This window comes from Neopelma chrysocephalum, unplaced genomic scaffold (genome assembly GCF_003984885.1).
Source record: "Neopelma chrysocephalum unplaced genomic scaffold, ASM398488v2 Primary Assembly neopelma1_76, whole genome shotgun sequence".
Classification (NCBI taxonomy): Eukaryota; Metazoa; Chordata; class Aves; order Passeriformes; family Pipridae; genus Neopelma; species Neopelma chrysocephalum.
In genome coordinates this window covers 4483006-4496974 of record NW_020897737.1, presented here as the reverse complement: position 1 = coordinate 4496974, position 13969 = coordinate 4483006, and the positions used below count along the sequence as shown (strand labels likewise).

At 38.3% G+C, this 13969-nt stretch overlaps 1 protein-coding gene and 1 long non-coding RNA gene across 2 annotated transcripts in view; one reads left to right on the top strand and one right to left on the bottom strand.

Moving 5' to 3' along the window:
- The window catches only part of PHEX (phosphate regulating endopeptidase homolog X-linked), a 97865-nt gene that overhangs the window by 24751 nt on the left and 59145 nt on the right, over window positions 1-13969 (bottom strand). Inside the window, exons 13-14 of the mRNA XM_027689172.1 lie at window positions 8197-8274; window positions 6491-6594 (exon numbers count right to left, since the gene is read on the bottom strand). Coding sequence (XP_027544973.1) covers window positions 6491-6594; window positions 8197-8274 — 182 coding nt within the window. The remainder of the gene's footprint in view (window positions 1-6490; window positions 6595-8196; window positions 8275-13969) is intronic.
- LOC113970339 lies at window positions 9857-12512 on the top strand. Its single transcript, XR_003535143.1, has 3 exons — window positions 9857-10106; window positions 11127-11189; window positions 12317-12512. It is a non-coding gene; the product is annotated as an uncharacterized LOC113970339 (long non-coding RNA).

The following is a 13969-nucleotide window of genomic DNA, read 5'->3' as shown; positions in this document are numbered from 1 at the left end:
GTCCAGTAAATCTCCAAACAGGAACATCCTGATGTCTTTAGCAATGCATTACTCCAAAGTTTTGTAAAGCTACATGAATGCAATATACTTGCTTCAGAAAATTTCTTTCAAAGAGAAGAGATAGGAGCTGCAAAACAAGGAGTAAGACGAAGGAAAAGCTAAAAGAACATGGAAAATGTGTGATATCAGTAACAATCATGTACACAATCTGTGTTTTAAAATAGCACCATCAAATAAATGAGTCATCTGTAGATCCTGACTGTTTTTCTGACAACTAATGTCCTCCCGTAAACCACGTAACAAAGGGAAGAGTTTTAAAATGTGTTTTATCAATAAATTTAACTGCTTCTCTTATTCTTCAAGCTGAGCAGCTTATTTTACAACGCATCAAATAGAAAAACTAATCAATGAGGGCAACAACAATGCTGTCATGTACATATCTTAACCATCCATCATATTATAGGCTCTAATTGTCACAGATAACTCTCCTTTGTTTGTTTATTAGGAGACTGTGAATGGGAGGAGGAGGGGGAGGTTGTTTTCTGGTGTGTCTTCTGTTTTTTCCATAATAAGGAGATTAAATGTTAGAGGTAATGTAATGAGATAATGGAAAATTGAAGGAAGAATGTGTATGGTGAGGGGATAAAGAAAAAAATTAGGTTTAATCAACTACATTTCAATTTCATGTTTGTTCAAAGCAGCAATTAGCTGAACTGTTTTGAAGGATGCAAGCCTGCCACATATGCTCTGGGACCTGTTCTCCAGGCTTAGCAGTAGGTCTGGGGGACTGCCCCGTTTCTGACAAGGAGAGAAACAATCTGAAAAGGATCCACCTGAAACATTCAACACTTTAATTTACATGTTACTGTAAATTTGATCAAAGACACATAGTGTTCTGACTTCCCCCTCACCCTGTTGGCTTGTTCTGCTTACAACAATCTTTCCGTTCTCACAAACAGCAACTTTTAAGCATGAAAAAGGCTTCTGGAACAGCAAATATTCCCTTTTTGCAAATTCTTCTTAGCCTCTCATTTCCAGTTAGAGAATCAAGGGCCTGAGACAGGTAACAGATACTTCAAAATAAACTAATGTGCTTTGCTCTTCTCCCCATCCTCTTTGGTGCTGCAGCCCTGGGGCTTACCACAGCTAGTTGGAGGCAGGAACCACCACAAGCAGTGGTCAAAGAGCTCTTCATTGACAAGTGACATCTCTCTAACAGGACAAGTTTGCACCCATTTTTATTGAGTGAGGAGCTAGTGACACATGTACTTGTCAGCACAGGAACACCTCAATTTGCCCAAGAACAACAGTGAATGCTGTTGGCATTTGGTCCACAGTTACTGAGGGAGGACATCACACCATCCTCCGGCCATACTTTCATACCTGTAAATTCACAGACTTGGAGCTTGTAGAGTACCTACTAAGACATATCACAGCATCTCCATCCTGAGACAGCTTCTTTCTTCATGATCTACCACAACAATAAAAGAGCCTGTCCTGTTTCCCGAGCTTAGTATGAACCAAAGACCAAGAGCAGCCTTGATTTTCTCATTGTAAAACTGAATTAAGTTCTTCCTAAGTTGCTCTTTCATAGCAAGGTCTCAAAATGACCCTGTATGAAGTTCTTGTCTTTTTAAGCAGCTAGGAAAAAGAGACTTAGGAGCCATACAGAAAGAACAAGAGTTCTCTAGTTGCAAGCAGAGTATAGAGCTTAATTTCATATCTAACACTTGGAAAGGAGCATATTTCCATTCCAGCATTTTGTTGTACCATTCTGAGCCACTCTCAAAAAGATTTAGGAAGTATTTTCCCCAAAAGAGTAGAAATAACCATGAATGCTTCCATTCAGACTAGCAGAACAACTTCACTTCTCATCTATTATCCTCTTTCACTGAGCAAATTGAGAACACTGAACCTTCAGTGACAGACCTTAACTAATAGCACACCAAATTACCATATGAAGGTATGTAATAAATAGCTGTTGCTTTTAAATTTTAAGGTGAAGCAATTTTAGAAATAACTCTCATTTCTGTTTGAAGTCAGGTTGCCTGGGCATTTACTCTAGGTCTGGTTAGAATTTCAGTGCAGTTTATCTACTAACAGAAGGCTAGAAAAAAGAGACAAGCATAACACATTCCTAGCTCTTATTAATTACAAAGTAAACAAATAAAAAAGTCTAGAATTGTTTGTTGTTTTCATTTGCTATAAGCACGTGATAAAGGAACAGCTTTGAATGATGTCCTGTAGCATTACCTATCAACTAATGTAGCAGTCAAAACCTAATGCTGCAGACTCAACAATTTTGAGACTTCTCTTGTAGAAATATAATCTGAAACCTACACTGAAATAGCAAATGAGGCAGATACTCTCTTAGTTTGGGTTTCTTTAGGCTACAATTTTCTCCATGATATTTTCCTTTCTGATTTAAGAGTATAGAGTGGTACATTGCCAGTCATGAAGAGAGGCAACTGGGAACATTTACATTACAGGAAAAAAGCTTATTAAACTATTTAATTTTCTGTAAAGCACAAAGGTAAGTTGCAATTTGTTTTCTCAGCTTTTTGAGTTGGAAGAAATCACTGTTTGCTGTTCAACATCTGAAGTAAGAAATTAAAAAAAAATCATAAATAAAGAAAATGAACTTGTGAAAGTACAACACTTAAGCTGGTTAGCAGTGAAAAGCTGTACAGAGTTGCTGGATGCTGGAAAATGTTTTCCCAAGAAAGTACTATTAAAAAAACCTTCTAAATGGGAGGCAACCTTCAAGGTTACTTTCAAAAGTGTATTTCCTGTTCTCATTGTTAATCTGTTTTATACATTTTCTCATGTAGAAACATAAGATTAGCATCCCAGGCCAGGCTGCCATCTATCTCCCTCAGGGCTGGGCAAGAAACTGGGATGGTAAAGCTGGGCCCAGCCTTCAGTGCCACTTCACTGTTTAAAACAAGGATCAAAGACCAGGACAAGGCTCCAGGAGAGACTCCTTTCCAGCCTCTCCTCTCCAGGGCAGGTCCCACACACACAATTTCTGAGCTCTCCAGCAGTATCTCTCCAACAGACAACAGCCTACCCAGTGTTTTTCATGGCTGCTTTTCCCTTTTTGCAGAAGGAGCGTTTACACTGTCCTTAACAGCATCCAACACAGCCCCTCTCAGAGTGGCCCTCCTTTGTGTCAAACCAAGAGTCAGGGCTTACCAACAACAGTGTGTGGCCAAGAAAAATAGGAATAGGTCCTGGAGAAGATCCAGAAATCCTCTCATAGCACAACTTCTTGGTGTCCTCTGATAGGGATACCAGATGTCTACATCCCCAGCACTGAAAGCTGAGTAAAAAATGAATGATTTGTCCAGGTCTAAAAATCTTAGATTATGTCCTCACTTCAAAGGAGAGAGATGAATAATAATGAAGTGGTATGCCCAAGAAGCCCTCTGATGCCTTTTTATTTACAAGTATGATATCAGTGTTAAGAAGGACAGATTCAATCACTGATAAAAAGGTGCATCAGGTGTGTGTTTGTATATACATACACATATATGTATGAATGTGTATGGCTCCATGGATGGATAAGCAAATGCAACTAAAACTCTGACTCTCCTTTGTTTCTCCCTTCCACATGGCAATCACTTTCCTCTATACTGTCTTTCATTTCCCTCTGCTCTAGCTGTGTCTCAGCTGCTGCTCATCCTCCCACACTGCCCCCTTCCAGCCTCACCTCCTCCATCCACCCCTCTCAACGTAACCAGTGCTGGTTTGTGCACCATATTCCTCAGCACCTGCACAAATCCCTTTTGTTCGTCTCTCTGCTGATACCTGAGCACTTTCTTCTTGTTCAATAGAGCCAGCTGTGAAGATGACAGCAATCTCCCCAGCCAGCTGTGACAATGGCAGCTGGCATCCAAAGCGGGTGTTGAGGACAGCAAGTTACACTTCCCGCAGCTGTGCTGCCCAAGGGGAACCTGGCTCCCAGGATGTGCAGAACAGGCAACTCCAGCACCCCAATACCTTTTCACAGCTCTTTGGTACCAGTAGCTCCCCCACCCACATCCTGAGCGATGCCTCATCTGAGTTCTTACATGCTCCTTTTTCCTGTCAGGCAGATAAGTGCTAGGGATGGAGGGAACAGAACAGAAAACAAAGAATTTTGATAATTACTCCTGATAGGTTGTTGGTTTTTTCTCTTTTTAGATTAAAAACCTGTTGAATTTCCAAAATAATTAATCTCTACTTTGATATCCATATTCCCCCTTGTTTTATCAAACTCCTTTGTCTTGTATCCTCCAGCTTCTCTGTCCATCCCCTCATGGGGTTTTCCTGGTGCTTTGTGTGAACCCTCATTTTGATTTTCCGTTAGTTGATTGTGCTGAGGAAAGTCGTTGCAGTTTGAAATAATATTGTTGAGAAACAAGGACCATCTGCTAAAAGAATATTGTGTTTTACTTTTTGGATGTAATTACTTTATTAGCTGGTAACTTATTTCCTTAAACACTCATTTTCTTATTTATCTTTTTCAGTCCACAACTTTGACAATATTGTAATATCTATCTCTAAATATAAATGCTATGCAAAAAGCTACTAAAGTGGAAAAGAAGAAATGAACTAAACAGAAACAAAATCCCAGGGGTAGTTATCTATTAACACAGCACCAAGCTTCACCAAAAGATCTGTGGTGTTCTATTAAATGTAAAAGTTTATAAAAACAAAAACAAACAAAGAAAAAGAGAGAGAGAAAAAGAAAGAAAGAGAGGAAGGGAGAAACAGAAAGAAAATAAGATATGTAAAAGCAACAGAAAGCAGTAGAGTGTGATAGTTTAAAAGTGGCAAGTGGCTAAAAAGTGGCTGATATTTTTGAGGCCATGCCTCAAACTGGTGAGTGGGAGTCATTGGTTTATTTTAACAAATTTTAAAAAATTTACTGGAGGCAGCAGTGACTGTGTGCCTTGGTACCCCTCAGCAGACAGAGTGGCACCACTTTCAGGGCCCTTTTCTATCACTGAGTAGTTGCAGAGACAGAATAATCTCCCAGCAGGAACCCTAATTATTCCTCCCCTCCAGGGCTCAGGTGGAATTACCTCCAGTCCTGCAGAAGGCAGAGCACATAGGTGTGCTAACAAAGGAAAGAGACCGAAAATCAAACTGCCACCCCCCAGGCCAGAATGTGCCCTGAGGGATGACAAGAAAAGCACAACAAAGGTGATGAGGGGGCTGGCTGTTACATGGTCCTAGAAATAAGATAGTAAAGACAAACATGAGAAAGTGTTCCATCTTGGTAGTGGGCAATCGGATAAAACCTTCAATTTTTAAGCATACCCATGCCACAGTTCTCATACTGCAGTCCTTGAGTCAGGGACTACCTACCAATTAATTTCCTTACAGGGTAGTTTTCCCATCATGCCAAGAATCTACACAGTCTGCATTAGTGCTGCCCCAATGCTGATCACGAGGAGGAGGAGGTTGCTGATCACAATTGCCATACAGAGGCAAGTGTTATTTCACTGCTCTCATGGAACTGTTACTCTGAAGAGAATATACTATCACGATCTAGTCCTGACATCCAGGAAAATCCCTAAAATGATCCCCTGGGATTAACCAGTGCAAGGTCTGAGAAAGCTGTGATGAGAAGGTAAAATTCAAAATTAAAATTAAGGTATAAATAGTCCCTTCAATATATGGGGCCAAATTACAGCACTCTAACTGGGATGTCCTGCTAACATCCTCTGCCTTCCTCATGGACAACATGGAGCCACCTTCAAAACAAGGTATGGCTCAGTTTCAGTAGGATTTTCTGGAGTCCTAAGGAAATACCAGCACAGGAGCTCAGCAGCAGCACCAATTTCAAAGTCTGTGTGTAGACGGAGTAATTTTTAAGTATCATGATTACACTAATTAGGTTCTGCTTAGGTTTTAATTTGCATTTTAAGGATTTGATTACCCACCAGTAAAAAAAGAGACTGATTCTCTCATGTATTTTATGACAGTTTGTGGCACAATCTGCACTCTTGTGTTTACAAATAAATAAAAATAACATATGTAAATTCAATTATGTTTCATTCTGTACCATTGCTATCAACAGCAGGTAACTAACAATGCTGATTTATATTACTAATAATAACATTCTTATAATAACATTCTTACAAAATTTATTTCATAAATCCCCACTGTACCATTTCAAATTCTAACTGTGACCAAGAGACATAATCCATTTTTAATTGCGATTCAATTACCCCTTTTTTCATTAAATTAAGTTTAAGCTGCAAGAATATGACTACTGTGCATTCAAACAGGGATACCTAGAGTTTAAAAAAAAAAAAAAACGTCCCCAGGGGTTTCTGAATAACAGAGGGGTTTGCCCATAGGCTTTTTGTATCATAATATGTTGCCATGTATATAATTCTATTAAAATTAATATATAATAGTATTTGTTCTATAAATTAGATAATATAAATTAAAACATTGTTAGAAGAGTATGTAAATTTGCCTTTTGTCTACTCACTCTGTTTTTGGAACTTCTTTTCTAAGCCAGTAGAAATCAGATTGGGCCGCGTATTTGCGAGTTTGCAATACATTGCCAAAATAGTCACTTTCTGTAAACTTCAGCTGTATGGATAAAGCACAGACATTTTAAAAGCACGTCCAAAGAAACAAAAGCTGTCATAAAAAGCATAACTTCTATTTTTTACAAGATAATCACCTAATTTTTCAGCAATTATGGAAGCAATTAGAATTTTCACATTTTGGTAGGAAGAATAAATATTTTATGATCTTAGTCAAAACACAGCAGTGGAACGGATGTACACGAGGGTCTGGAATGCTGGAAAGGCTCTTTCCTGTGCAGAGAGGTGTTGAAGAAATCATAAGCACCCAACAATGGATTGCAGATGGAACTTCTCTTTTCCAGGAGGAAGTAGGCTTACTTTTATTTTTAAAAGTGCATTTTAAAACCACTTCTAACAATGTCACAAAGCCCCCTTTCTCAGTTTGCTTTACATTTTATAACAAATACTTCATACTCTGTGCCCTCTGAGGGTTCTGCCACTGCTTTCTTACTGTTTCTCACACTAAATATATACAGCTATAGGGCTCCGTGCTTCCATGAGTTTCCAAATCCAATAGCAATTACACATACACATACAAATAACCATGCAAGCAAAAGGGATGTTAATAGTTCATAAATCCAGATGATATCCCTCTCATCAGCTTAAAACAATCCTAGGATTTGAGAGGAAGTTGTATTTCAGATGTAAACTATGGTTTTGCAACCATGATTAATAAGTACTTTTCACCAGACATTGCCACTTATCTGGGCAAATGCTTTATCTCATTGCACTGTCTTCACAGCACCATCTCACCCTACACTTCCCACAAACAAGGACTAGGCTGGTAGAGCTGGTTCTTCAAAGTTTTCTCAATAAATTAGGTCTCTGTTTAGTGTCTGTTCATGTGCTCTGGCAAAGATGACCATGTCTCTTGTATTTTACTGGCTCGGGATTGAATTTATGGTTCTACTTTGCCTGTGACTTTCAGTAATACAATTCATCACATGCATGCCACAGTTAGAAAATGGCAACGTATATTATTATTGTTGTCACTGATGATGATGATAATAATAATAATAATAATTATTATTATTATTATTATTTACCTTCCTGCCTTAGTTAGGCTGAACAGGTCAGGAAGGAGTCCCCCCACAGTATCTTTGCCCAGCAGCCAGCACAGTAAGCCCATACATTGACTAGGACCTCTTGACAAAATTATAAGCAACAATCATAAATAAAATTCATAGACTGGAGAGCCTATATAGGGCATTATAAATTGTGATATTCTGAGGTAAAATGCTTGTTGTGTTTTTGAAGACCATTATTTTGAGAAGAAATGCTTTTGGTTTGTTTCATTTTTATAACTAAATACCAATTACAGTGTATGTTTAACCTTTAAAATGCTTATTATCAGGAAGGTTCTTTGCACCCAGGTGCATTTTACTCCCCACAAGCCTCCTGATCTCATTTAGGCATGCCAGCATTGACAATTTAGACATGAGAGTTAGTACACTTAATTAAAAAATAACATAAAAATAACCAGGCAAGCAAAACTCCAGGTGCATGCCAAACAAAAGACAAGCTTTGATTTTAGACAGCAGTGAAACAGAGCAAAGAATAGCTGCAATATGTAAACGAAGAAAGCTGCAAGTCTGACACTTACTATTTTGATGTCTTCATTAATATATGTGTCATTCATTATAAACTGAGGGTAACCAACTTTCGCCATAACTGCTTTTGCCTTTGAAAAAGAAAATGAGAAAAAAAGTGTTGACAGATAAAACCACTTATCAACATACGGCTTTTTTTCCCCTGCTCTGTTTCCATTTTGCATTATTATACTTCCCTAGAGGCATCCTAATTTAACTTCAAATCAACTTGCCTACAAGGTAAAATTGGCGCCACAAATGAGCTCGGCATCACAATGCAGAGGGTCCAGATTCTGTTGTCAGATTATCACAGTGGGTCTGTTGTTGCCTGCAGAGCTTTTGCGTAGTTACAGCAATGTGTTTGAGTGCAAAATCTTAACAGCTGATTTTCCCTACCAGTTCTTGTGTTAATCAGATGGTAAAATGCCTGTTTATACAATGTTTTCCAAAGGACAATAGGAAATGGTCCGTTTTACTATGGCACAGTAGCAGGTACACATTCAACTCTCAAAACAGATTTGATACACAGATGTGAATGAACCTTGGTCCCAGCAAATGCAGACTGGTGTATTTCTACTGAGGGCCACTTCTATTTGCATCTGAGGATGGGTACACACTCTTCTGAAGGACACTGTGCTTTCCTAAAACTACAAGACTAATTTTTGTTTCATTCTTCAGTTTTTGCCCTTTCCCTAATGTTAGTAAGGGTGTTGAAATAAGTCACTTCACTTTTCATTAACTTTGCTTTTTTTAACTCTTTTAATCATGACTTGATCCCCGTATTTATGCACAGTTTGTATAAACACTCCAGTGTGAAGTGATAGTAGCTGTAGATGAGTATTACCACTTTGTAAATCATGGTGTGAATGTATAAACAGCCTGAGTATTCTTCTCACAAAAACATCACCAGGCCACCCTTACACCCAGAATCTCTCTGGAAACAGAATTTTCCAGAAGAAAAGCAAAAAGGTACAAAAAGATAAGACTACATACCAAGATGTGAAATGTGACAATCTGTAAAATAAATTAAAGCTATGATGGACTAGGGTAGCACTAAGCTTTCATTTTGTATGTTTTCAGGATGCTGAATGTATTTTCCCCATAAGTCTTTGGAATTTCCTCCACCCCTCAAAAAGCACTCTTCTGGACATTTGTTCTTCAAACTCAGATGTCAAAACTCAAATGAATATTGCAAGATATAAAATGCAATAAATTAATTGGCCTCTAAACCAACTGCAGACGTACCAACCCTGCATTCTGTTTTTGTGAGCACAGCCTGGACCCCTCTGGGGTCCACCAACTTCCATTTCCCTCCTCAGGGGGTGACTACTCATGGAAAGATTCCCCATCCTGCACAATTATATCCTTTCTGTCTTCTGCCCCTCCACAGTATCTCAATACGACAGGGCCTCCTATGACAGCCAGAATTAGAAATGGCTGTTCCACTACTGTAAGAAGGAAGCTGATGGAGGACTCCCCCCATTTAACCAAAATAATTCTGTCTCCTTTTCTATTTTTCAAGAAGAAAGGCCTCTTTGCTTCTTTAAACTCCTTCAATTTCTCAATCTCATTTCCAATCCAAAGTCATAATCCTCCATTCGTGACATCACAATTAATTGTGGTTGAGATAATTAAGATGTCACAAACAGAAGATAACAACTTCAGGTAGGAAATTAGCAGCAGGAGCAGATGATCTCTTAAGCAAGAAAGATCCCATTGTCATGCAAATTGCTCTAGTGATAAAAAAAAGCAACGGAAGAAAAATGCTGAATGGAAAATATGAAATGAGCCAAATAACCTCTCAACAGAATGTTTTCTCAGTTTTCCAGAAGGTTTAGCAGTCTTTCAAGATATTTTAAATGCTATAGAGAGGAGGGAGAATAAAAAGCCAGGGAGGGAGCACTATTCATCTGCAAGTTTGTAGGTAATCAGGAGTGTCTAATTTTTTTCCTAGTGGTGGTGTCAGGTCCAACTGACTGAACTTTGCAAGGAACTGCAAAATTTTCTTTACCATTTCCCATGTTTAAATCCCAGTTAAAACTATCCTTGAAAAAGGAAAGAGCAAAACTCATCAGTTTTAATTTCTGCTAAGTCAGCTGCTTATGTTCGGTGAATCTCAAATGTTTTGCATCAGTTCCAGAGTACCCATCTGAATCACAGTAACCTTTGTGTTGAATCTACTTAATGGAAAACCTTAAGATTTGAATTAAACAGATTTAATTTTAAAATTGACTTATATGATGAAGAACAAACCCTTTAAAAACAATTTATGGTGCAACATTTAAAAAAATCAACAGCGGTTTTAAATCAAATGTAAGGATTAACTGTGTCAGTACAATGGCATTTTACTAATGATTTAGTCAGTACAGTGTCGATCAAAAATTTTTGATCCTGTTTTGGTATATAAAAGAACATTTTTTGTTTAGAGCTAGATTACATCCTTTAAAAGTGCTCTTAATTTGTATACTGTCTTCCAAATAGAAGCAAATAAATTCATGCCTCACTGGCTGTAAATGCAAAGGAGTATAAAGCCAGCCGAGATCTGGCAGTGCTTCTTCGCTGAGAGATGGGCTCTGCCCTTAAACACATGGTGCTGATTGTCTGGTTGTTACCAAAGTAATGCCCATCTCCACCACATGGATGTTTTGGGATCTTTGTGGAATATCTGCCATATCTCTCTCACTCTCTTCTTCTGCAGCAGCCCCCTGAGGGCAGCAGCTTGGGACTGCCAAGTTTTGGCCCTTTTAGATCTCACTCTTTAACCAAGCATCTCTAAGAGTGAGGCTGATGACTCCAGGCTCCTTAAGAGCTGGTCTGACATAGGTTGAACTAAAGATCAAATATAATCACATAATCTCACAAGTAACCATATAATTAACTTTTTTTAAGTTTTATTTTATTGACACTTAAACCCTTTACTCTTTTCATGGCCCTGCTGCATTAGGAAAGGAAGATGGGAAGCATTCTTCAGCTAGACTACTTCAGGAGAGCTGGGCACACTCTTCAGGTGACACATACTTTTGCTTTGTGACATGAGATTGAGATTTCTAAACATGAGAATAAAATAGTTGGGCACTACTATACTATGAGGTATTTTTTTGTAAAAGCTATATAAAATCCTAGTAAATAACAGAGTTTTTCTTGGAGAGGTTTATGAAAGTAAACTCAAAAGGTAATGCTGCTTCCAGTACTTTGATGCTTTATCAATGTCTAAAGCTGTCTGTATTTTGTAGGATAGATAGATAGAGAAGGGGAATATGCTATTTTATTGCATTTGTTATTTAAAAGTTCTTACCACAATTTGTGTGGTTTAGAGATCTGAGCAAATAAGACAAAGCTGATGCTGACAGTGAAGGATGTGTGGCTCTTGGTTGGGGAAAATGTTTCCTATGGCCAAAGCAAAACCTATGAGAGGACACAGGAAGCCCTCTGAAGTCCTTGATAATCCCTCCAACTGGGATTTTTCCTAGGGGCTTTGCATCAGGTGCAAACCCGCTCGGCTGAGCCCCGCACACAGCCCAATTTATTTACACAACTGACAAGGTAGAAAGTATCATACTGGGAGCAGATTTCTGAATTTGCATGTTGGAAGTCTTGTTTCTGTCTCTGTCTTTTCTGTTCACTTGTGTAATATTTAACAGCAGTTTGAAGACTCCTTAGTTATACAACACAAGAAAGTGGAAATCTCTTCTACAATTGGCTTGCTCTTGGATAATGATGTCAGTATTTTCCCCTTGATAAGATTAAAAGTATGTTTAAGGGACCAACATTTCCAGAGGCATCCATATGCATACAGAGAATTCAAATGAAATGTGACAAATGTACAGGAACCAGCCATGTGGCAATTGCACATGAATCCACCATAAACACACCATGCAGAGTTTTATGGTTTAAAGGCTCATTTAATTCCTTTTTCTAATTTGCATATTAAATAGTCATGTGTACAGGAAGAAAAAGGGTGATGGGGTACTTCCCCCAGCTATTGTTAAGCGCTCAGCCTAAGTTGGGCTGTTGAGTAAATTAAGAAAACTCATCACTGCAGTACTCTTCTGTCATTGGCAGCAAGAGGCTCTCACAGGGGGTGACACAGAGAAGCAGCTCACTTTAGAGTAAGTCATGATAACTGTTTTCCAGCCCAGCAGCCAGAGAGAGCAGGCTCTGAGGCAGAAGACCCAGGACTACTCCCTCCACCTCTCATTATGCATGGAAGTTTCCCCACTGACTTCAACACAGCTGAGATTTTATCATCAGTGTGTCTTTCTGTCACAATGAGAGCACTGCTATTCAGTTTACTACTGAGACAATATAATAAAAGACCTTTCACTCTTGACTTAACAACTTGCCAATGTGGGAATGCACAGGTATTTCAATGCTCCAAAGCATCCTAGTTTCCAGTCTATTCAAATTCTCACTTGACAACCAAGTGTGTGAGCTGTCTGAGAGCCTTTTTTGCCACTCAGAGTATGATCTGGATATTTTATATGCTAACAACACTAAGTACTGACATATTGTACTTACTATAAAGAAAAAAAAAACGCGACACATCTCACCCCTGACAAAGTTTTATGAGTCTGACACAGATCTTCTGTATATCAACTTGACTCAAAATAACTTTGTGAAGATCATTTTCAAGCTTCTAAATATATAAAAAATTAATACAATTACAGTTCACTGAAAAAATAGCATGAAATACATTCTGAAAGCTAAAATCATTCACGGCAAAGTAATGTTCCATTTAATTACAAAGATTAATTCAGCCTTTATGTACGTGTCTGGTCATTTCATTTTTCATTGAAAACAGATAATTCAAGAGCCATCTGGTAAAACTGCTGCATAAATATCACTGCATCTAACTAGGTCTTATGTGTAGAAAAACTAGGAAAATGGAGTTATGGATCTTGGCAAAACACAGAAAAGTTCCAACACAGGGCTAAAGCCCAGTCCTCCAGATGTCAGTAAGAAGTGACCCACTGATTTGAGTGATAGACTGGGCTCACCTTCATGATGAGTAGTATTTCCTTTGTGGGGCCACACGAAATCTCAGGGATTTGCACATTGTCAAATACAATCAAAAGTGAAGTGGCAATTCAAACATGAACACTTGGCCTGAAATGGCAATTTTTAATAGCACTTGATCTGCAGTGAACTGTCTGTAATCCATACTCCAGAATATAGATAATCATTAAATTATTTATTTTTAAACCTTGGCTTTAACTGTCTTCTTTTATTTGCATATCACAATAGTAGAATAATAGAAACTGAGTAGACTTTTCAGGAGTTAGTGTTTAATTTAATAAAAATTCACATACCACCACCTCACACTGCACCATAACCATCCCCTGTGTATTACAATAATTGTTTTGAATGCTCTAAAATAATTGATTATGAAGACAGAAAATACAGTTCTCATTCCATTCTTGTAATAGCTTGAGGCCAGGGGAAAAAAAATAAATCTAGTGACTTAAGTGAATAATGACACCCATCACATACACATAAAATTGCTTTCAGTTAAATACACATTGTAGTTTCAAAACCAGCTGAGTCTATTTAACAGCTTTGTGCTGCCAAATGAAAGAATGTGCTAGTCCTCACTCTTCTTCTCTGTTCCTCTCATCTCTGTCCATACTTCTGCTCATGCTGCTTGCACCCACAGCCTCCAAAGGCTGCCTCAGCTCCTTGCCACCTCTTTCTGTGAGACTGCTTTCTGTGAAATTCACTACCACAGCAGGAATCTCACCAAATATTTCCCCAGCCAATTTTCCACCAGATCAGTGAGCTGAATTACTC